Source organism: Talpa europaea, assembly GCF_964194135.1.
Source record: "Talpa europaea genome assembly, chromosome: 6".
Lineage (NCBI taxonomy): Eukaryota > Metazoa > Chordata > Mammalia > Eulipotyphla > Talpidae > Talpa > Talpa europaea.
The window spans coordinates 3,652,254-3,677,392 of NC_140072.1; the positions used below are offsets into that span (position 1 = coordinate 3,652,254).

Genomic DNA, 25,139 nt, shown 5'->3' on the forward strand with positions numbered 1-25,139 from the left:
TATGTTAATAAATAAAGGATATCCTCAACTATTCAATGTTAACAATGTACTTATGAAGTTTATTTGAAAATACTGCCACCACTGTGCTTATAAAACAAAAAAATCAACCTGAAACAAATACTGAAAATATTTGACTGCACATGCTGCAAAATATATTACTGTTCTTAACAAATGACAATGTAAGCTCTTCTTTACATTTCCCTACACAATGTTGGGCACAGTACTAGGAAGAGCTGCAATCAATAATTCTTTTGGGGGCCTCCCTGGTGGCGCAGCGGTTGAGCACTGGGTTGCGAAGCTGCCCGCAGCCTCTACAGCACCGGTTCGATCCCTGGCTGCTCCCCGGCCACCGGAGGAGGGTCCCGCATGGCGCGCAGACCTCTCCTGCCACCCGCTGCTCCCCTCAGCAGTGTACTTCGGTCCTTCTGCCTGCTCTGCTCCCCGCTCTGGCTCTGGTGGATTCTCTCACCCTCCCGCGCTTCTGACTGTACCCAGTGCTTGTATAAATAAATAAATAAATAAATCTTAAAAAAAGAATTAAAAAAAAATTCTTTTGGGTAAATGCTCATTAATTATAAGTCATCTCCCTGATAACTTTCCCTAGCTATGTCAGTCTCTAGACAAACTAAAATAATAGAAGTTACTAAATAACACTTATTCAGACCATTATTATCTTTATTAGGGATTTAACTTTTTGAGTTACTTTTCTGCATTAGATATAGTGGCAGGCACTTTATTTGTCATTAACCCTAACAAAAACCCTAAGAAGATGGTAGTAGTACATCTACTTAATAAAGAAGCTAAAATCCAAATAAGGTGAGTAAGTGGGTCCATTTAGCAGAGCTAATAAGTTGCAGTGCCAAAAATCAACCCAAGTATATTAGGTTTCAATGCCAATGCTCTTTCTACTGTTCTCTCTAGGATTAGATTCTTTGTGGTTTCTTGCGTATGTTATTCATCTAAAGCAAAATAGTATTTTTCCCTAATAACACAAAAAGGTCAACAAAATAGTCAGATTTAAGTGCTCTTGGCTGTTTAACTTAATTTGATCATATTAGTTATCTATCACATGATAACCAGAAGTTCTTGCTTTCAATAATATATCCTTGAAAATAAAAACAAGAAAATTTACATAATATGTATTTTAAACAGATCCAGAGACGCAATAATAAAAGAGATACTTGATAGAAACAAAAGTTGGGAACTTCTCTCTTGGTAGATGTAGTACTCCAAATGTTAGATGGAATATGACTGCACAAAAACACTGCTAGTGTTGTGTTTTTCAACATATTTGACAACATCAACATACCTCTTGACTTTCCTATTTAAAACAAAACAAAAAAACATATTAAAATATTTGTTATGCTTTATAAAATTCCTAAAAGCTAAATTATTCAACCCAAACCAAAATTAATCAACAGATTTTAGTTTTTCAAAGAGAAAATGTTCAGCATCCTCTCCTATGTGTACATGTATATGTATGATTTAGCTTTATGTGTAGTTCTAAATTATAGAGATCACAAAATACTGTGAACAGTTTGGTAAACTTTAGTCTTCATTTGAATTCATTCCTAATCATTAAAATTTTAATCTCTCAACTATTTCTGTACTCGTGTACAGAAACACTAAGATTTATAGTACTAAAATTACAAATTTTCTAACTGGTGTTAAAGATGTTTACAAACCTATTCCATAACTTTTGCCACTAAAGTTAAGCCCTAAGTCACGAGCAAATCATTTTCCTACTACTCAATGCATCATGCACATGATGTTAAATAAGTGAGTCATTCCAGTGGCATGCTTAACTAAGAATTCAATCTAATGATTCAAACAGTAGCATCAAAGAAACTTTTTAAATACATGAATATTAGTAAAAAATTCACACATTTGACTAAAATAGAGTAGTAAAATTTTCAACATACTTCATTTTTCCTTGATTGTATGGAATCATTTTCTCTACAAGATGGAAAGTCACTTAATAACCTAGAAGAAAAGGAGGAAATAAATTCTCTTACATGTCATTTTAACCCATTTTCTAATACCATGTTATTCACAGAATTAAACTGCAACCACGAAGATTTCTCTTTCCTTTCTTTGTAATGTATTTTAAATGAAGCAGTATTTTCCCCTCTGAACATTTATACCTTTATCAATCATTTAAAAATATAAACTGTTCCTGACTCTCACCCTCCACATTGTTGAGACCAGAGTGACTAAACAGATGTCTAGTTCCCTCCCCTTCATCTCATTTTGAGTTCCCGTAACTATTTTATTCTTCTTTCTAGAAATGTTTTAGAAAGACATACTGCCTCTTTTTAAAAGATTACATCTCTTAAAGATCTTAACGCATAAATCATCACGTGTATGTCGCTGTCAATCTCTCTCTTAGGTGAGCCCTTCTTCACTGCCTATAAGCACGCCCGGGCTTCTCCCGGCACTGATAGTCTCATCTTCCTCAACATCGCAATTGCTTTTAGAATACCACGCCTGCAGCATGCCCACTCCATGGGGTTTGCCTGGGGCTTCCTGGTTTCAGGATCAAAGTCCCACACCTGAGGAAACTGCTAGTCCTGAGAAAACTGTAGAAATTGGTCATTTGGTCATTCCATCCATGGACATAACAAAAATTTCTCAATGTCTTTAATACTTCACTCAGCTATTTAACAGTTTTTAGGGGTCCTCGTTGCCTGTCAAAGGCCAGAATCACTAAGCACAGCACACAAAAATGACCAAGTGCTCAGATGACAGCACTATATACACTATGCTCGAACCTGCCGCACCAGCATGTTCTCTCCCCAAGACATATGCTTGCATTCCAGACTTTTGCTTCCACCACCCACCTCCCCACCACTCTCTCGCCTAACTTTCCCACATCTTTGCCACTCAAAACCCTTTCTCATTTTTAAACTCAGCTAAAATGCTACTTTTTCTTCCCTGAGGTCCTACCTTACTCTCCACTCCCTCTACCCAAAGAGATGTGTCTTTCATTTTTCTCCTGAGACACCACAGATTTTTTCTGATGCTTTTCTTAAGGCAAACATCACATTCCATCCTTCAATACAACTATATAATTCTCTTAGACCCTCATAACTGACAAGCTCCTTCAAAAGCAGGTACTTGGTCTTATTCTATATCCCCACAAGAACACAGAACATTACCTTGCATTTATGAATAAATATCATAAGCCACTCAAAAATAAAATAATGAACTTAAATAAAAACTCTAGGATTGTTCTTTTGAAAAATTCAAAGTTTGCAACCAATTAACACTATAGTATATAATTATTTACAATCATGAAGTCATGTCATTATAGCTAGACTAAAAACAAATAAATCACATACAGATTTTCTCTATAGTAGGTAAATCCTATAAAAGGCAGCTGATTTCCCACAAAAGCTTTAGGAATTGGGAAGGTTTCTACATCTCCTTTATCATCTTCAATGTCATCAAAATTGCTGCTGTCTATGTCACTGCTGAGTTCAGGTACTACAGGTGCTGCCGCTATTAAAAGAAAATAAATTATTTCATTCAAAATGAAAAATACATGTTTTGTAATATATTATTATTACAATAAGTCATATGTAAGTTAACATTATACATTAATGATTAATATTGATTGACTATGGAAAGTTTTAGCAACACAATTTCCATTTTATCATTTCGAAGAATTCAATTTTATAAATATTTCTTAGACTAGATCAATTTTAAATATGAACAATTAAGCAAGAAAAGGAATATGTTATTATTCTAGGTATTAGAATATACATTCTTTGGCCTTCAGTTTTCTACATATATATATTCTACGTATATAAATTCCTTACTTTTAAAATGAAATATCAAATATACATAAAGTAAAAACAAATTACTATGCTCACCCTGTAATTCAAAGTAGTTTCTATACATTATTACTGATTTATTAATTCAAACACATTCAAAGTAAGATTGTATTTCCACCATTCTGAAAATCACTGACAACTATAAAACTGAACTTCACAAATTAATATGCAACATAAAAAAGTATTATGAAATACTGTTAATAATACTTATTAGTTTGCTAAGGTACTGAGGTAATACTACTTTAGTTATAAATACCGACATGGAGCAAATTTAAAATGAAATCTCTCAATTTAAAAATTAGCATTCAGAGTGTCAAACATGCATGTTAATTCAAGAGGAATCAATTTATGAGATTAAAAAATTAATGACTTACTCTCTCTTATGTTTTCCCAATTCCACTGATCATTCTTAAAGAAAGGATGTTGTTTGATTTCTTCTACCCCATTTCTCCCAAGTCGCACCTCCCTAAACAATGTAAAGGTTGTATTATGAGAAGAGTATGTAAAATATTAACTTATTTAAACAAGGATCAAACTAAGAATCACCAATGAGTTTGAGATATCTGTATTAAAAGCTTCAGCGGGCCTCCCCTGGTGGCGCAGCAGTTGAGCGCTGGGCTGCGAGGCTGCCCGCAGCCTCTGCAGTGCCAGTTCATTCCCCAGCCGCCCGCAAGGGTCCCACCAAAAACAAAAAAAAGCTTCAGCTATACTATTTCTCAACTGCATAGTATGTGATCCCTCTGAATGAATTAAAAGAATTTCAAAATATAGAAGACACTATGGAAAATAAAATATATTTCTATTTGTAACCTATGTCCGGTGAAAATGCATATGAAACTTTCAAATTAAAAAAAAATGATCTGCATGTGCCAAAAACACTTGACCAACTTCAGGATGTAAAATGGACAAAAAAATAACTTTTGGCACAGAAGTTATTTTTCTCTAATTAGAGAAGTTAAGCTTCTCTGATCAAATAATATTTAATATAAATATCAATATATCAATATAAATATTAAAAATAACTCATACTGGGTCTCCCTGGTGGTGCTGGGGTTAAGACACAACCTAAGAAGATATCCGCAGCCACTGCAGCACGAGTTCGATCCCCGGCCAGGGCACAGCAGACCTCTCCTGACTCACCCGCTGCTCCCCTTAGCAGTGTATTTCAGTCATTCTGCATGTTCTGTTCCCCACTCTGTCTCTGGCAAGTCTTCTCAACCCCCATACCTCTGGCCTGTACCCCAGTTCTTGTATACATAATAAAAAAATCTTTAAAAAAAAATACTATGCAGAATCTATCCATATTTACTCCAATAAATTATATCTCTACAGTTCTATTAAAATTTTTCCTAATCACACTGATGGTGTTAAATTATTTTCAAAAACTGTTTTCTCTACTGACAATCATGTCTTAGACTGCAAACACCCACCCCACCCCCCCAAATAAATTGCTTAGGCAAACCCACTAAACCCCAAATAAGGGTTTGCTTAGGTAAAACTTTCATGAATGGTATTGTTTTTATTAACACATGCTATAACCTATTTTATATTTTACCATTTGCAACAAATTATGGTCAACTACATCAGCACCTTCCAGTCCTCAAATCATACATTATACAGGATTTACCTTGAGTTTACCTACATGGATTGTTTGTTAATCATATGATTAGCAAAGTTTTGTTCTAGAAATGATTGCTAAAAACAGTCTTTCTAATGTGGAAAAATACTAACTCTTCTTGCCACAGATGGAAAAACACTTATAATCTTCAGTTTGATAAGAATGAGGGAAACAATTATTGCTAGAGGAAATCTACCTTGAGGTGCCTTCTCTGAGTGCCAATTTACAACATCAATTTTAAAATGTTTCTCAGAATTTTACCTGTAAGATTTTATCCTACAAAAAAAAGTATGCAAAGAAGGATAGTCTCTGCAGTACTACTTCTAACAGCAATGAGCAAACAGTAAGGTGTGCTGGGGAATTACAGCATTAGCGGGCTTGAAATGCACTTAGAGGTCTTATCTGATTCCATGATTTTTATGGACTAATAAAATTATTTCCCAAAAAGTAAAATAATTTCCTTGATATCATAAAGTTGTGAGGAAAAGCAAGCACCCTCATGTGTGGACCTTTGAGAGGATCACTCTTAGCACAAATATAAAAAGGGAACAAGAACTGAATAAAAGTCAAGGACGAAACTCCAAATAGTTTTCTAGTTTTTCTTTTTGAGGCAAGTTTTTACAGGGTTGCTCGTCTATTTTGTTTCAAAATATATCAAATCGCCAGGAAAGATTTGCTCATATTCAGATGCAAATAAGAAAGGGTTGGGAAGAAGACACTACCATATAAAACACAAATAATTTTTAAGATTAAAACCTATTATTTATCTGAACAGAATGCTTTCACCTCAAAAGTTATACAATCAAGGCCTTAAGAGGTAAAATGTAAAAATACCAAAGTTTTATTTCCCTCAAATGCATTATTTTTCCAACTTCTGTTTTTGTTTCTAGACAGGAAGGTTAAGTGTATAGTTAAGTGACAGCGGGGCTGCATAAGGGTAACCCACCACCAGGAAAAGGCTATAACCAAGAATTAAAGGTGGGCCTCCCCGGTGGCGCAGTGGTTGAGCGCTGGGTTGCAAAGCTGCCCGCAGCCTCTGCAGCGCCAGTTCGATCCCCGGCCACCAGGTGAGGGTCCCACATGGCGCACAGACCTCTCCTGCTGCCCGCTGCTCCCCTCAGCAGTGTCCTTCGGTCCTTCTGCCTGCTCTGCTCCCCGCTCTGGTGAATTCTCTCACCCTCCCGCGCTTCTGACTGTACCCAGTGCTTGTATAAATAAATAAATAAATCTTTAAAAAAAAAAAAGGTGACTTGATGTCATATGTAAATAAGAGTTAGCTAAGCTTTCATTTCTACAAATTTAAAAATCAGATAACTGTTCAAAGAAATTCAATATATATTACCTATCTGTTAAGAAGGCACAGATGAGATTCTTTGCTTGTTTAGAAATTTCTGCATCTTCAGGGAAGCATAGTGAGTTTTTATGATCCATAATTTTGCTGTATGTTCCCACAAGTGAATCTGCATAAAATGGAGTATCCCCTAAAATTCCAAGAAAGAGAGAGGTGAATAGAAAATGCAAACCAAACACATGTCATCTAATATTTAAATATGGTAAGTTGAAATTTGTCACTGTCATTGAAAAATAAACAGTTTATGGGCCAGGAATCTCAGTTAAAAGTAACAAACCCACACCAATAACATTTGTAAATTTAACCATACCAATCAACCATTACCTTTAAGAGCAATGCTAACTCTAGAATCTGTGGCTTTTTTAACATAGGAAAGGAAACAATTTACTGAATAAAGAAAAAAATTACTAATGGGGTCAAGTCAGCTGGGTCAGAGCCCCCTAATGCTTGAACTGTAATGCTTTACAGCACTGTTATATAGTGGTCACTCACTATCCCGTTTGTCCATTCAAAGTTAAATTAATTAAAATGAAAATTTCTGTTCCCTAGTCACAGTGACCACTTCTCAGGCACTCAACATGGCCAGTGCTCACCAGAGTAGAAATAACCTGTTGCCATCATGGCAGACTGATCACCAGCCCTATTATTTTACATATGAGAAGGTCAGGCCAAGTAGCTGACATGTGAGTTGCCTGCGATGACAGAGGCAGACAAAAAAGGCAGAAATGGTGTCCAGTGCAGAGTTTCTGGTGACTGATGACTAAGAGAGGAACTGAGAAAAAGTTGAAGGCACTATTTTGAGCTTCAGAGTTACAAGGTTAATTCCTAACAAGGGCTAAAGGCCCAGTCAGTGTGCTTCGACTACATGTTACCTTAGGAAAAAAATGAACTTTCCTGTATCAGTCCATTCAAAACTTCAAACAGATATTCAGGTAGTTAGCTTTTGTCTTTTTTCACAAAGGAGCAAGAAAGGATCTTTGAATTCAAGATTTTTCTAATGCCATTTTTAAGTGCAGTAGAGAGTTCTTTATGAAGTCCAGAACCAATCAACTTGAGCAAGCACCAAAACAGACTAAGCACACTGCAGATCCATGCCATTCAAACTCATTAAATTCAGAGTTGAAAACAGCAGCAGAGTTTGAAATAGTAACAGGAATTAAACGACCTTTTCAAATGAGCCAGGTGACTTATCCAAAGCATATTATTTTTTAAAATCCCTAAGAAAGTTTAGACAAGTGACAGAATATATTCTATTTTCAAAAGACTGTAAGACACACCTAATGCATCATCCATCAGGCCAAAGGTGAGGAAAACAGCTAACTGCCATGGAATGCACAGCGAATACAAAGAGACCCCCTACAAAGACCAATGCCCTAAACAAGGGTCACACTATGACAAGAGACTAAGCATAGCAAATTCAAGGATGGCCATTAAGAGAGGGCAAGTTATGCAACAAAAAAGTTCCATAACTAATCATTATTTAAATTTGGGTTTTACCAAAATATAGATTTTTTTAAGCAATATCCATACTCAATTACTGTACAAATTTTACACATTTTTCTGCTACCAATTGTTCTGGGATCATATTCAAGGAAAAAATTCTCTACTTTCTAAAAATATATTTTCCACTCTAACGTCTTATCCTATAAGCCTTATCACATTTGCCTCAGAAAATAGATTTCACTACATCTCCCTTATTCCCAAGCAGGTGTCTCAGTTATTGGCTTCCTTAAGTCAGATGTTTTTGTGACCTTAGTACTTAGGAATGGAAAATCTTAAGGAAAAAAAAATCTATGAGGTAAAGAAAGGTTTCAAAATATGAGCATTTTAAATTTTGGCTTTTTTCTTAAATTATTTTTATTTTTTTAATTGAGGTCCAGTGGTTTACAGCGCTGTATGTGATTTGAAGGTATGAACTCACTCCTCTTCAGATAAAAGTTCCCACACCACACCTACAACCAAGGCACTACAGTCCTCCACACAGTCCACAGAGTGCCGTCTATATCCTGCTCTCCACCGCCCACCCTTCCCCTCTGGTAGCCTCAATCTACAGTCAGACTTCGAGGGTTTGTTTTTGGTTTTGCTCTGCCTGTCCCTTTGTTTTGTGGGTACACGGCAGTAGTAATACCTGTAGGGGAGATCTTATACTCCCCCAAATACAAACAATGATGTAAACCAACATTCCCTCAATAAAAGCCAAATAAAAATGATTAAAAAAACCCATTTACTTATCCATCATATAATACGTATTAAGAAAAAGTGAAATGGTCCAGTATTTCTTTGTCCTTCTGATTTATTTCACTTAGCGTCATCCCCTGCAGTTCCACCCATGTTATAAATTAGTAAAAGAAATTATTACATCTGCCTCTGAATTTTCTGAGACTGAACTATTATTATAAACATATTTCATTTCATAGTTAAATGGTTAATAACTATATGATTAATTTTACTGGAATTACAAGCATATAAGTAGTAAGCATAAGAAATATAGTTTATAAAAAATCAATTACGTAACTATACAAAATAGAGTACTTTTAGTTGTCTATTATTAGTGGAAACATAGTGAGAGCCTTTAATTAGAAATATTTACAATAGGGCCTCCATGGTGGTATAGGGGTTAAGTCTCAGCACTATCACCGCTGAGGCCTGAGTTTGAACTCAGACAAGGGAGTTAACCCACATAGGGTGCAAGCGGACCTCTCCTGTCTCACCCACTGCTCCCTTCAGCAGTGTATTCTGCTCCCCACTCTGTCTGTGGTGAATCTTCTCACTACTACACCTTTGGCCTACTTCCCAGTTCTTCTAGGTACAAACAAACAAACAAAAAGAAATATTTACAACAAATACTATTGATCAAGAACATCTCAGAATGGAGGTCCATTGCAGCTATAAACCTGCCTCTTCTAATATTTTCCTAATACAAAAACACTGGAGTAATACTGCCAAACAGTCTATGCTCAGTTCCTTTCAAGTTCTACTTAATCACTGTGCCAGTGTGTGTGGTGGTGATACCCGATGGGAATGATCCTAATGTTTTCTTGATTAAAAGAATAAATAAATTATAAACATCATAACAACAGTAATAATTTTCCAATTAATAGTCTGTTATTTCAGACACTGCTGATTCAAACCTTTCAGAGATTACATTTTTCCCCTATGGCCCAGGCAATTAATTTCTTTATATTCTCAAATTCTTAACTTAGAACTAAGGTATCATGAAATGTTGGTTTTAAAAAAAGTTAAAATATTTACTTACCCACCAGCATCTCGAAAAGGAAAACACCTACAGACCACCAATCACATTCTCGCCCATAGTAACCATCACCCCCTTGTGATTTCAGAACCTCAGGCGATATATAATCAGGTGTTCCAACTGCTGTATCACAATGCACCATGCCTGTCTGGGTAAATTAGTAAAGATAAAGAAAAGTAGCTGAGTGTTAATGTGTTTTAGAAGACACACATAAATGCAGCTAATTAATTTTTTATTAAATACATATTAGCTACAAACTGTAATCGACAGAACTTCGTTGTTGATGTGGCTTTGGAAGGATGGGGCATAAATGCATTATGAAATACGCATTAAAATGCCTGGATTATGAGAGAGCTGGGATAAAATTCCAATTTTCAAATATAGAAGGCTTCATCAGTGAAAAAGGAAAAGGTGGTAAACTCCATGGGAATTCCATATAAATCAACATCTTTTATGTATTTTTCTTGCACTATGAAGAAGTTACAAGAGAAGTATCAAATGGTTGTTAATATACTTGACCACTGCTGGGGAAAAGAAAAGGATCACTGAACTGCAGCTGTGCCGCCCCTGGTGGTGCAGTGGTTGAGCGCTGGACTGCGAAGCTGCCCGCAGCCTCTGCAGCACCAGTTCAATCGCCAGCCGCCGGTGAGGGTCCCACATGGCGCGCAGACCTCTCCTGCCACGACCGCTGCTCCCCTCAGCAGTGTATTTCGTCAGTCTACCTGTTCTGTTCCCCGTTCTGGTGAATTCTCTCACCCTCCCATGCTTCTGACTGTACCCAGTGCTTATATAAATAAATAAATCTTATTAAAAAAATAAATCTTATAAAAAAAAACACCGAACAATTAAAATTATGAAAGACCCAGTTTAGAGGCTGTATAAAGAAATGATTCTTACTGTACCAAGAAAACATGGGGGAAATAGATCAAATGTTTACATTAAAATACTCTTTCCAAAACAGAAACAGTGGTGTAAACCACTATTACCTCAGTTTAAAAAAAAAAAAAAAAAAAAACTAAAAATTTTGAATAGTTTGAAAGCCACACTTCCATGTTGCATGTTTAGAAGCTATGACATCAAGATTATTTGGCGATATGATTAAAAAAATCCTTCTCTCTTTTTACTTTTGGTGGGTAAAAAGATAAATCCTATTTGATGTCTTTTTGACAAGAAAAAGAATCACTACAGATCTATGTATGTGCAGCATTGCGTAGCTTATTTCTGCACGTTGTAAATCTGTATATGTCGTAAAATTAAATCACTATAGTAGTATAGCACTAAATATTTGATCAGTTTCAGTGTTGTCCAAATTTGCAAAGATTTCACAGACTAATTTAATTTCACAGACTAATCTTACCCTGTCAGATAAGTTAATACCCATGACTGCCTTTACCTATCTTCCTTGTAAGGAAGCTATACAAACTACCAAAATATCTAGTATTAGACCACCTGAAAAAAGGAAGTTCAATGTATTTCATGATTTATGTAATTTATGATGTAAATTACATGATTCGAGTACATTTTTTTATTTAAACACAATGAAACATGCTAAACATGACTCATTAATTTGAAAAGCAGTTGCTTATTCCTGTTAGCAGAAATAACTCAGTTTTTTCCCAAGCATATAGCAAATACAGAAAGCCATTTTAGTTTGAACATTAATTATTTTTTAAACAACAGAGAAAATTATGAGGATAATACTTTATGTAGATACTTAGGATAAAAGCTGAAGAAAATAGTTTGACTTCAAAAGGCAGAGTACACAATATATTTATCATGAACTACCTTATACTTTAGACTTCTTTTGAAAGAAAAACTAAGAGACTTAGCAGGGTAAAGAAAATCTCTTCTTTTTTTATATATATCTATAGAAATTAGGCTCTAAAACACAAATCCTGTGAGGGTTGAAAAGTAATAAAACCTTGCTAGATACTCACAAAGACAAAAAAGTACACTACAAGAAAAATTATTTAGCATTTAAAGATTCAGAGGAAGGAGAGGAAAAGGCAAGAAACAAAAAGAACTAGCATAAAGTTAGGCTGCAAAGTATACCTTTAAAGGAGAAAGGGTAATAAGGTAGCTAAGAAAAAAGAACCAAAATAAAGGAACAAAAGGACTGTATGAAGCATGTTCAAGATGTGCAGTGATGTCCAAATCAGCTAAATGCAAAATTTCACAATGATGAAGGTGAGACGGGTACAGTGGAGATCAGCTTGAATAACCACTGAAGAATAAACACTTGGGTAGGACTAAAGAATTTTTAGTAAGTAAACTACGGAACTAGCATTCTGTTTTTGGAAAATCAACATTCTAACTACAAATTTTGGCCAGCACACTGGATTTTTTTTTTTAAGTAAGCATTTAAAAAACATATTTTAAAATTGTCCTATGGGGAAATTCTTCAATCCTATGAATATAGAATCTACATTTGTGACAGCTCTGATCCTATTAAAAAGAAATGCAGGGAGGATAAATCAGAAACTAAAAGACACTGACCTACCTACAAAGGGTGGGTGGAAAGGTGAAAAGGAAGGAACACAGGGAAGGGGCGCTGGGGGAAAGCAGGAGCAATCCTTCTCTAAGCGTGCTTTCTGCACAGCTCTGACTCTTGAAACCAACCACAGGAATGTGTCATATATAAAAAACATAAAAAACAGCTGAAATCAAATTGGATGTGGAAGTAACTCTAGATGGAATACAATAGTGAGAAATGAATTTGTTTTCTAGATCAATAATGTAACAATGAAGGAGGCGTGGAAGAAATGACCAAGTAACTTTGGGAAGTAGTATCTTACATGAATAAGGCTAAATACAAAAAGAACTGCACAAAGACAATGCATTCTAGTTAGAAAAATGTTTGTCACGGAGGTAGGGATTGACAATCCTGGATTTTCGTGTATACTGGGACTGAAATAAGAGAGCCAGGTTTCTCAATGTCCAAAAGAGAAATTACAGAATAGAAGGGAAGATGACTACAATGAATCCTGTGGTACATGACCAGGATCAGAAGTATCCGCATGAACTCAAACCTTTGCAGGCTATATATCTATAGACAGATATGAACAGGATTAAACACAGACGAGTGTTCATGCAGGTTAATACATACAGTGCATACAATATGTACAAGTCCATGACAGGACCTAGAATTAAAGATACTCCAGAAGTACTAAACATGTCTGGTGCCCAAATCATTACCTTCTAAATACCATTACCATATTTGTCTTTCTCCTAATTTATTTCATTTAGCATGATTCCTCCCAGCTACATCATGTTGCCATAAATAGCAAGAATTTATCTTTTCTAATAGTTGAGTAGTAGTCCATTGTGCTTACATACCACATCTTCTTAATCCACTCATCTGTTTTTGCGCATTTAGGTAAACTGTTTCCATATCTTGGCTATTATAATGAACCTGGGAGCACAAATTTCCCTTCAATCAGTGTTTCTATAATCTTTGGGTAGATATTTAGGAGTGGAATTACTGTTTTTTTTTTTTTTAAACCAAACACTTCCCCCTTTTAGTTTTTTTTTTTTTTTAAAGATTTATTTATGCATACAAGAGCTGGGGTACAGGCCAGAGGTGCAGGGGGCTGAGAGGACTCACCAGAGACAGAGTGGGGAGCAGGCCAGGCAGATGACTGAAACACACTGCTGAGGGGAGCAGCGGGCGAGTCAGGAGAGGTCTGCTGCGCCATGTGGGTAGTTCCCTGGCTGGGGATTGAACTCGTGCTACAGCAGCTGCAGACAGCTCCATAGGTTGTGTCTTAATCCCTTGAGCCTGGAATTACTGGGGAGGCCCTCAAATTACTGGATTTTATGGCCGATCCATTTGTAATCTTTTGAGAAACCTCCATACTGTTTTCCAGTAGGGGCTGGGCCAGTCTGCATTCCCACCCCCATGCAGAAAGGGGCCTTTCCCACCACATTCTTAGTGTTCTTAGTGTGTCTGGTCTTTCTGATATGGGGTGAAGGGGGATCTCATTGTGGTTATGATTTGCATTTCTGTGATAAGTGGTGATGACCATTTTTTCATTTGTCTTTCTGGCATCTGTATGTCTTCTCTGGAGAAGTTCATTTCATGTTTTAAATGGATTGTTTTCTTTTTATTGAGTTGTATGAGTTCTTTGTAGATCTTCAATATCAGCTCTTGTCAGATATATACTATGCAAATATTTTCTTCCATTCAGTGGGGTGTATCTTTTTGTTTTATAGTTTCTTTGAATGTACAAACATTTTGGTTTGATGTAGTCTTCAATAAAAACTCCTTTGTTCTTCAACAATATATAATTGTTCTCATTATTAATATTAAGGAATGGAGGTTTGGGTTAAAACCAACACTATTTTTAAAGCTCAGTATTTCATAAAAATATTTGACTAACAAGTTAAGGATTTTTGTTCAAAGAAACAGATGAGTAGTAAAGTAGAAGAAAATACCAGTACCTGTGGAATCACTAAATAGATTATATTTAGTAATATATATAATATATAATCAACATGATTATATACATATGATTATATACAACATATACATATAAACCGGATGGTCTCACTCATAGCAGGAATCTAGAAAACTTAAATAAGGGACCAGGAAAATGAATATAAGAAAGTGAAAATCAAAATCAACAAAAAACTATGAACCAGAGACACTTTTTGGGGGGTGGGGGGCGGGAGGGGAAGGATTGGGGTCAGAATGGGGCGTTTGCAATTGTATGGGGGAATATAAAAATAAAATTTATTATTTAAAAAAAAAATAAATAAATTCATAGGCTAGTAGGCAATGTTGCAATCGTACAGGCCAAAGCAAACAGTATAATAAACACACTTGTCCACACCAAAAAAAAAAAAAATATATATAATCAACATATGATGTGCAAGGATGACCTGCACATCAACAGGAATCCAATTTTAAAAGGATCAAAAATAGACAACAGTTAATTCACAAAAGAAATGAGTGACAAGTATCTGAAATGATTTACATCATCGGTTGTAATACTTCCCATTGGTAACACCTGGAGAGTGAATGAGAGTGGATGAGGACATGGGAAGAGAAGGTCTCTTGTGCACTGCCAGTAAAAGGTCATGAACATTCAGAAGCATTCTGAGATCAGCTAAGACTCCAAATATCCTCTAGCAAGGAGGCTCATTTCTAGGCTTATGTTTAGAGGAAGCTCTATCAAGGTACACTTTGAGACATGTGTGAAGATGTTCAACATAGCACTACTGGTAAGAGGGAGCTGGATGTGACTGAAGAATCCAAGTCAACTTAATAGAAAGATATTATGGAATATGCTCAGAAGCAATGAGCTAATTTACTTATCTCAGGAATGGCTACTAAACAATGTTGAGTGAATAAATAAAATGACGCTGTACCATCATATGATCTGCATGTATGAGCACTACATTAACAGTCTGCAAGAGCTTATAGTAAATACATTTACAGTGGCTGGCTATCAGGGAAAGAAAGAACAAGAAACTAGGAGATAAACTAGGAGGTAATTATAAAACTACGTAAGCCGTATTTTATTTTCCTTGTAAGATACTGAATACTGGGCCTCCCCGGTGGCGCAAGGGGTTAAGTCTCAGCACTTTGAAGCCACCAGCAGCCACTGCAGCACAAGTTCCATCCCCAGCCAGGGAGCTGACCCACATGGTGCAGCAAACCTCTCCCTGCCTCACCTGCTGCTCCCCTCACCAGTGCATTTCAGCAGATCTGCCTGTTCTGCCCCTACTCTGTCTCTGGTGAATCCTCTCAGCCCCCGCCCCCAACACCTCTGACCTACACCCCAACTCTTATATGCATAAATAAATAAATCTTTTTAAAAAAACATACATGAATACTGAATTTAGTATTCAATTACTTGCTGTAAAATTATTTTTAAATACCATATTCTGTTCTGTTCCTGATATTCTCACAATCTACACTATTCTTTCCTTAACTTTACCCTCCTCCTTAACTTTACCCTTAACTTCTTCCTTAATTTTACCCTCCTTAAAAATGTGGTGTGATTATTTCTCTGTACCTTCTCAAAGGTTTTTGGTTTAATAAAAATCAGCGTGTACTCATGGAACTATAGACAAAAAGCATTATTCTTTTTGTCTAACAGATACAAAAAGTTTAGGATTCCATTAGAACATCATTTCATGCTTCATTTTCATTAAAGGTAATTTTCACTAGTAATTATTTTATAATATATAATAAACACCACATGAGGAAGCTTTGCATATAAATATTTTATCTACTAAACACTGATTAATATATGTAGAATATAGTAACAGACTCGAAGAAGGCCAGAGACATAAAGGGATGTTAAATTTTAACTGGGTAGACAAAACACATAAATCTAGATAGACATAAAAACAGCCTATAAAGAACAGCACAAATTCTAAGCAAGTGAGGACATCATGAACATTATATCTTGAGAAGAGTGAGCAGTCAGGTGGGGATTATCAGGTAGAACTTTCTAGATGAGGTAAAATATGAGCTGAGCATGGAAGGAAATGGATCACTGATGAAAGTAGGACAATCAACAAAGGTGATTATCACAAAGAACCCATGAGTAAGTTATGAGGTAAAGAGAAAAGAAAATCAGCTTAATTCAAGATAAATATTTTGACAGGATAACTAACAAGAAATTAACACACAGGCATACTAGGTTATAAAAACCATAGAGGTGGGCTTCCCCGGTGGCGCAGCGGTTGAGCGCTGGGTTGCGAAGCTGCCCGCGCCAGTTCGATCCCCGGCTGCTCCCCGGCCACCTGAGGAGGGTCCCACATGGCGAGCAGACCTCTCCTGCCGCCCGCTGCTCCCCTCAGCAGTGTACTTCGGTCCTTCTGCCTGTTCTGCTCCCCACTCTGGCTCTGGTGAATTCTCTCACCCTCCCATGCTTCTGACTGTACCCAGTGCTTGTATAAATAAAATAAATAAATAAAAATAAATCTTAAAAAAAAAAGTTCTTAAAAAAAAAAAACATTGAGGTGATGATACCCAGTTTGCTGTCAAAATACATTAATACATAGAAAATCTGATACCTATAAGTCATTCCTCAGACAAAAAGGGGAATACAAAGACAATAAAACAAAGACAATAACTAAGAGGTTAATGCACTGCATCTCTTCATCTAAATTTGAATTGCTGTTTGCAAATTTATACTACATGGTTAGTGCAGATGAGGTGGATACGAGGTGGTAACAGAAACCTTTTACCTTACTTCTTTTTTAAAGGAAAAATACAGAAATAACATGGTGATGGAAACACATGTTCCTTAATTTATATTGTGCCCTACGCCTTCACACAGAACAGTACACATAAAACTAGTCTTGATTGAGAGCAACTGTTTATCAACATTCTATGAGGAAGGTAAGTATGTAAGTTTACCTGAGTTCTTATTTCTCTTCAATTCACCAAAGGTACTAATAAAGTTCTCTATAATAAGATGAATGATTAGTAAAGGAAATGTTTTTATTTGCCATATTACTTTGCTTTAGTCATTACACAGCAAAACTAACTTTATAAAACTATGAAGCCCTGATTTGAAGTTTCTTTAAATTTTTTCAAAAAGTAGTGATTTTTTTATCTGCTTATTACTTACTTCATCCATCTTCATACATGTGCCAAAATCTGCTAATTTTAGATGTCCATGTTTATCCAAAAGCATGTTGTCAGGCTTCACATCTCTGTGAATCAAACCCATGGAGTGTATGGCATCCAGAGCAAGAACCACCTCAGCAGTATAAAATTTGGCCCATTTTTCAGGCACATCATAGTTACTCATAAGGTTTACCAGGTCTCCACCAGGCATGTACTCCATCACCATGTACAGATACTTATCATCTTGAAAGGCACAAAAGAGCTGGAAAACAAACAGTAAGGAAAAAAAAATTTAAATGAAAGAAAATCAAAATCATAAACGAATAAAAATAAAAAGCTATTATTACTTTTGAAAAAGAAAAATGATAACCAAATGGAGCTGAAATTTATGAACTCTTCTACATGTGAACACCTTTAACGGAAAAAGTTATCAAGCAGAAGTTTTATATGGGTATCTTCTTCAAAACATACATAAATTAATCTTTTTTCCCTCTGGGAGAACACAGGATTCTACCTAAACAGAAACATTTAAAAAGAGAAACACAATAAGGAAGAGAAACCTGAGCGGTTAATGACAGAAGTCATAATTAAGAAACAGCTTTCTGAAAATTACTGCATATAGGTCACACAGAATAGAGCTGAGAAGTCAGGAGCAGTTTAGGAAAGCCCAAAGGATATCAAATTCAATGGCTACAAGCAGAGGGACGAGCCCCATACAGAGGGAAACAGTAACTGACATAGAGATTTGGAATAGGGCCTTTGCACTCCCCTGCACCGCCACCTCCCCGGTTCAGTCATCGTGTTCATAATGAGCAACAAGTGGCAGTGTTCACTGCATCCAGATTAAAGCAGTAGCACTGGGACCAGAGGAATACACCAAGCTAGTAGGAAAGAAATAGAACAAAACCGAGAATTAACTTTTGAGAAAAACCAACATCATGAAATAGAGGCAAAGCAATTCAAGAAATAAAAAATTGATAGCTAAGAAAATGTTTAATAAAACAAATCAGGAACAGCTTCAAATATCTAAGAATCAATACCCTCAAAAGGATTAACATGCCACATCAACTAAACAATAGTCTGAAATGGAAAAAAATCCCTGAAACTTGCACTGTGGGAGAGGTAACACAGGTCAGAAGAAAAAAAAATGAGAGAAATGATCACTAAAAATGTACAGAAATGAAGAGACTTAAAATCTAAGCTATAGGGGCCTCCCCTGGTGGCGCAGTGGTTGAGCACTGGGTTGCGAAGCTGCCCACAGCCTCCGCAGCGCCAGTTTGATCCCCGGCTGCTTCCCAGCCACCGGAGGAGGGTCCCACATGGCGGGCAGACCCCTCCTGCCGCCCGCTGCTCCCCTCAGCAGTGTACTTCGGTCCTTCTGCCTGCTCTGCTCCCCGCTCTGGCTCTGGTGAATTCTCTCACCCTCCCGCGCTTCTGACTGTACCCAGTGCTTGTATAAACAAACAAACAAACAAATAAATAAATAAAAGAAGCTATAGGGTTGATCACCAAATTGAGGTTGGATTCCTATAATCAATCATGTGCTGCTCTGTTCTTTGTGTGTGTGTAAGACTGGTTAGCTCTAAATGCTATGAGTAAAGAGAAAGTGAAGACTACTGCATGCTCTAGCAAAAGACTTTATATTACAATGACAGTAATAGGTAAGGGGAAAGGAGAATGGGAAGTTGGGCAAAAGGGGTCAATTGTATGAATGACGGAATTTAAACTTTCAGTGGGTGAGCTTCACGTCGTATATGCAGATCGTCATTTATAAAGATGCATGCCTGAAACTTATAATGCAATGTCACTTCAAAAGAATTATTAAAAAAAAATTAAAAGATGGCAATTCATCCCAAACTATCAGTAGATTCAAAACAAACTCTAAATCCCCGAAGGTTTTTGTCCCCCAGAAATCAACAAACTCATCATAAAATTTATATGGAAATAAAAAGGACCCAGAATAGCCAAAACAATTTTGAAATAGAAGAGAATTTATATTTCCCCACTTCAAAATTCACTCCAAAATTACTGTCATCAAGTCACTATGGGCATAAGGACAGACACCCATAAATAGAACAGAATGGACAGTTCAGAAATAAGCCTATATATTTTGGGGTGAACAGATTTTCTTTTTTACAAAGGTAACAGATAAATTTAAGATAAACAATAATCTTTTCAACAAATAGGTGCTTGAACAACTGGATATTCACAGGCAAAAAGATGAATATATTAGGGGCCTCCCCTGGTGGCGCAGGTGGTTGAGCGCCGCGCTGTGAAACTGTCTGTAGCCTCTGTAGTGTAGGCTCGATCCCGGTTGGCCGGCGAGGGTCCCACATGGCGCAGCAGACCTCTCCTGTCATGGCCGCTGCTCCCCTCAGCAGTGTATTTCATCAGTCTGCCTGTTCTGTTCCCTGCTCTGTCTCTGGTGAATCCTCTCACCCTCCCGTACATCTGGCCTGTACCCCGGATCTTGTATAAATAAATAAATAAATAAATAAATCTTTTTTAAAAATGAATACATTAGGCTCTTATTTCACAGCATACTTAGATATTATCATGGGACTAAATTTAAGAGTCAAAACTACAAATCTTAGGGAACAAAACAAGGAGAAAATCTTGACCTTGGATTAGGCAAAGGTTTCTTTTAGCAGCAAGACACAAATGACACACTGAAAAACTAAGCCCTAAGATTAGATCAAAATAAATACTTCCGGCTTTTGAGGATGATAAAATGAATGATAAATCAGATTGGAAAGAATTACTTACAAATGATAGATATGATAATGTCATATCAAAAACCATATAAGGAATTCCTATAAGGCAATAAATAAGAAATAACTGATTTTTAAGAAGGGTAAAAAATCTGAATGGCCATTTCACCAAAGAAGATACAGGAGTGGCCAATAAGCACATGAAAATATGTTCACTATCACTGGTAAGTAGAAAATGCAAATTAAAACCACAATGAGCTACTACCTCATACTGACCAGAGTGGCAATACTAAAGAAAACAGAAAATGTTGACAAGATTGCGGAGAAACCAGAACTGCATACATGTTCATGAGAACATAAAACTGCACTGCCGCTTTGGGAAACAGGTGGATTTCTTAAGTAGTTAAAAAATTAAATGTGAAATTACCACAGAGTCAAGCTTTCCATTCCTAGGTGTCTACCAAGGGACATGCAGTATGTCCATGCAATAGATCATAGCAGCAGTAGCCACTATTATAGATCCAAGGTGGAAAAAATTTAACCCAGAGTTGGTGATACACAGCACAACTCTGTAAATGGTAAATGGACAAACACAATGGGGTATGTATCCATGTATCTGGCTTTCCCCCTAACTGGGCTCACTGCATTGCAATTATACTGCTAGACCCGCAGAATTAGTATCAGATCCTACAAGATCAGTCTTCCACAAGGCTGCCCTCTTCTCAGAGGGTAAGCACACTTAGGGAGTCCCTAGGTACCTGCCTTATCTGAAGTTACCATAACCCCTTTGGGTTTGATATGTCACTAGTACAACACAGAGCATTCGGGAAAGCATTACACTTATGATTATAGTATTATTATAAAGGCTACACGGAGAGCAGGTTTGGGAGGTAGCACAGAGCTTCTGTGCCTTCTTGTGGAACCGAGGCGTATCACCAACCAGCACACACTGCTGTGTTCACCAACAGGAAGCTGAGTGTCAGTGTCCAAGGTTTGTATTAGGTCTCATGGCATAGGTACAATTAATTAAACCACTGACCATGTGATTAAACTCTTATCTCCAGCCCTCTTCTAGCAGCTGGACTCCTGTAATATGTGCTGTTCCTTCTGGTGATCAGCATCCACCCCAACGTGACCAAAGGGCCACCAGGAGCAGTCTCATTAGCATAACAAAGACATTCTCATCAGTCTGACAATGTGAGAGCTTTCAAAATTCTGCTAGGAATGGGACACAGACCAAACACATTCTTTATTATACAACATCATAAAATAGAACGCTAGTTAGCACTAAAAAGAAATAAAAGTTTAAGCACAATACATGCTATATATAATGTGCATGAACTTCAAAAACAGTACATCAATGGAAAGAGACTAGACAACATAAGGCATGATTCCACTTATCTGAAGTGGTCAGATAAGGCAATTTTAGAGACAGAAAACACACTAGTGGCTACCTGGGGATGTGAGGAGAATGGCAAATGATGGTAAAGGGTAAAAGTGATCATTGTGGACAGCAGAAATATCCTAAAATCAGTAATAGTTGTGGGGACACAACTCTCTAAATTTCCCCCAAATCACTGAATTGTACAAACTGATTTGCAAATAACTTAATCATGCATTTTACTCATAAGAGACAAAAACTAGGAACAACCTGAATGTCCATAAATGAACAAACTGTCATATATCCATACAAGGGAGTGCTGCTCAGTAATAAAAATGAACGAACAATATGTTACATTATAGATAAATCTCAAAACAATTTGCTAAGTATATGAACAAAATGTGGTATAGACATACAAGGGGAGAAAATAAGGCAGCAAAATTAATAAATTCTAGCAATCTGGATAATTCATAATAAACATGTGGAACAAAAAAGCTACAAAGGAGTCAACTGTTTCACTAATATAAACTTCAATAGACAAGAAAATTGTAGTTTCTGCGAGCTTGTTTAGGTGGTAAACTAGAAAAGTAAGCAAATAAATTATTACTAATAGAGTCAGAAGAGGGGTTCCTTTGCTGGGGTACACAGAGGCAATGACTGGGAAAGAGTGCCAAGGGATTTTGAGGGTGGTACAATGTTCATATTTCAAGCTGGGTAGTGACAAATCATTTTACTGTTTTATGTATTTTTTTGCATTGTCACAAAATCATTTTTTAAAACAGAACTCAAAGGGCCTCCCTGGTGGCGCAGCGGTTGAGCGCTGGGTTGCGAAGCTGCCCGCAGCCTCCGCGGCGCCGGTTCGATCCCCGGCTGCTCCCCGGCCACCGGAGGAGGGTCCCACATGGCGCAGACCTCTCCTGCCGCCCACTGCTCCCCTCAGCAGTGTACTTCGGTCCTCCTGCCTGCTCTGCTCCCCGCTCTGGCTCTGGTGAATTGTCTCACCCTCCCACGCTTCTGACTGTACCCAGTGCATGTATAAACAAAAACAAACAATCAAACAAATAAATAAAACATGCCACTATTTAAAAAAAAAATAAAAAAAAAATAAAACAGAACTCAAAGAGAAATTTATAACTTCAAATGTGTTTATAAGCATCTCTCCTGATCTTGTCAGACTACAATATTCAAAAAGAGACACTTAATGGGAAAATAAGGGCTGACAATAAGTCAAGCAGATGAAGGAACTGGAGAAGAGCAGTAGGATGGGGCCTCCCTGGTGGCGCGGGGTGAGATCTCAGCGTTTTCCATCTATTGCCAGCCACTAGGGCCTGAGCCCCAGGAGCTCTCTCTCAGATGGGGGGGGGGGGGGAGGATAGAATGGTAGGAGAATAGGAAGTAATTCAAAAGTTCTTGTGATGTTTCAGCAGTTTAAAATTAATTATAGTAAAATGTTAAGGTGTGCTAAGTATGTGTGGACTGAAATCAAAGAAACTTTCCAGATGGCTTGTTAGGTAAGCAAAGAAAGCCATTTTACCAGTGGTGAATTAAACTGTCTTTGTTGCAGTCAAAGAAATGTGTCTAGAGAAAATAAATTTAAGACTATTAGCCCTTCAGTAACAACAGCTGCTCCGAGTTGAGAACACTGGGAATAATATCAATAGTCAATTGAAAAAAGGCGAAGGATTCTGAGTGGTTGTCCTTGGCTCTCCGTGAGACAACAGATGTTACCAATACCATTCACTATTGTTCATTGGAAGACTCAGTGGCAAGTTTGAAGTGAGTTAAGAATTATCCTCTACAAACAGCCTGCAAGATGAACTCCAGGCAAAATGTTTTCAAAGAAGTTTTGAAAGTACTAATTCAGTACAACCTGAAGTAGACTCTGGTAAGGTGTACTGTAAGAGATGGTGGTAAAATCGTATCTGGAGCATTTACAAAGCCTTGTGAAAATGTAAGATGTTTAAAGTCCATGGTTATTCTTTATGACACAGATCAACAGACACCCTGAGGAAAATACATTTGAATCTCTCACGTGTTAATAAACAAGTAATGTTGATGACATCATTTGCTCTTGTGGACTTAGACATCAGTTCCATGATTTCGTTTTGGTCAGAAATAGGAACTGAATATCCTGACTCTATCGCACCACAGTTCAATTTTACTGCAATTATTTGAACTCCGAGTGGAGATGGAAATTTTTCTCATCAAGAAGAACCATCCCTTGGTGTGAGAGATATACACAGTACAGCTGTTGAGATGAGAAGTTGTACACCTGAAAATTTACGCAGTGTTGTGAATTAATGTTACCTCAATTAAAAAAACAAAACAGCCACCCTCACCAACTATTATCAAACACTGAACAACACTGGAAGTTGGCAGTAGCTGCAGACTTGATGATGTTTCTTGATCAATACAACCAAAATTACAGGCAAAATAGCACTTAATGCAAAACTGAAACTGTGTTAAGATCATCTGGGTGACAACTAACAAGATGCTTTATGCAATTCCCAAACTATAAAACTTAAAACAAGTGAGATTTCCATTTCTATACAAATCTGCAGTGAATATATTTTCTGAGCTCAAACCATAGTTCCACAATTCCAGAAGTTTTTTTTGTACCCCAATGTAAAGGCAAAGGAAATATCCATCTCTCAATATCTATTTAAACTTTGCAATCAATATAGATGAATATGGTACTTTACCTCTCTTTCTCTCAAAAGCCCACAACCATAAATGAGAAAAATATCAGACAAATTCCAGCAGAAAAACATATACATTCCACCATATAACTGACAAGTAATGCTCAAAGCAGACCATCAAAAATAAGGAAAGTCGAAGAAATTGTCACAGCAGAGGAAGAGCCTAAGCAAACACGATAATGTAATGTAGAACAAAAAAAGGACAGTGGGTAAAAACTAAGAAAATCAGAATAGATTATGGAGTTTAGTTAATAATAATGAATCTATATTGGTTCATTCACTGTAACAAATGGACCAGAATAAATCTACAGATTTGATTACATCTAAATTTTAAAAATCAATGAACAAAAGATAACAGTCCAAGAGAATACATTTCCAACATAAAGGATTAACCAGGATCTGCTAGGCATTTCTAACAAATCGATTTTTAAAAAAACGAAACACATCAAAAAACTGAGACAAGCAATGGAGCTGGAATACAAATTACTAATCAGCATATTTGTAAGGCAGGAATGGACACAGTGCAGGTTTTCTGATCCAGCAGACCAGGTAAAGGAGGAGTCCTGGAGCCCTCAGTGGCTTTTGCAGGTTTTTATTGGGGTTTACCCAGTACACAGCAGGCAGGGGTGCTGGGGGGCCGGGAGGCTGGCAGTCCTCCCAGCCCCCAGCAAATCCTCACTCTATCTGGGCCCTCCGGTGATC

General features: G+C 36.9%; 1 protein-coding gene across 1 annotated transcript in view; it reads right to left on the minus strand.

The window, feature by feature from the left end:
• ROCK2 (Rho associated coiled-coil containing protein kinase 2) overlaps positions 1-25,139 on the minus strand; it is a gene marked incomplete at both ends in the record, with an annotated part of 107,980 nt that overhangs the window by 24,715 nt on the left and 58,126 nt on the right. Inside the window, 7 exons of the mRNA XM_084234661.1 lie at positions 1,310-1,321; positions 1,923-1,983; positions 3,342-3,501; positions 4,211-4,302; positions 6,797-6,935; positions 10,062-10,206; positions 17,648-17,908. Of these exons, the coding sequence (XP_084090787.1) occupies positions 1,310-1,321; positions 1,923-1,983; positions 3,342-3,501; positions 4,211-4,302; positions 6,797-6,935; positions 10,062-10,206; positions 17,648-17,908 (870 nt within the window). The remainder of the gene's footprint in view (positions 1-1,309; positions 1,322-1,922; positions 1,984-3,341; positions 3,502-4,210; positions 4,303-6,796; positions 6,936-10,061; positions 10,207-17,647; positions 17,909-25,139) is intronic.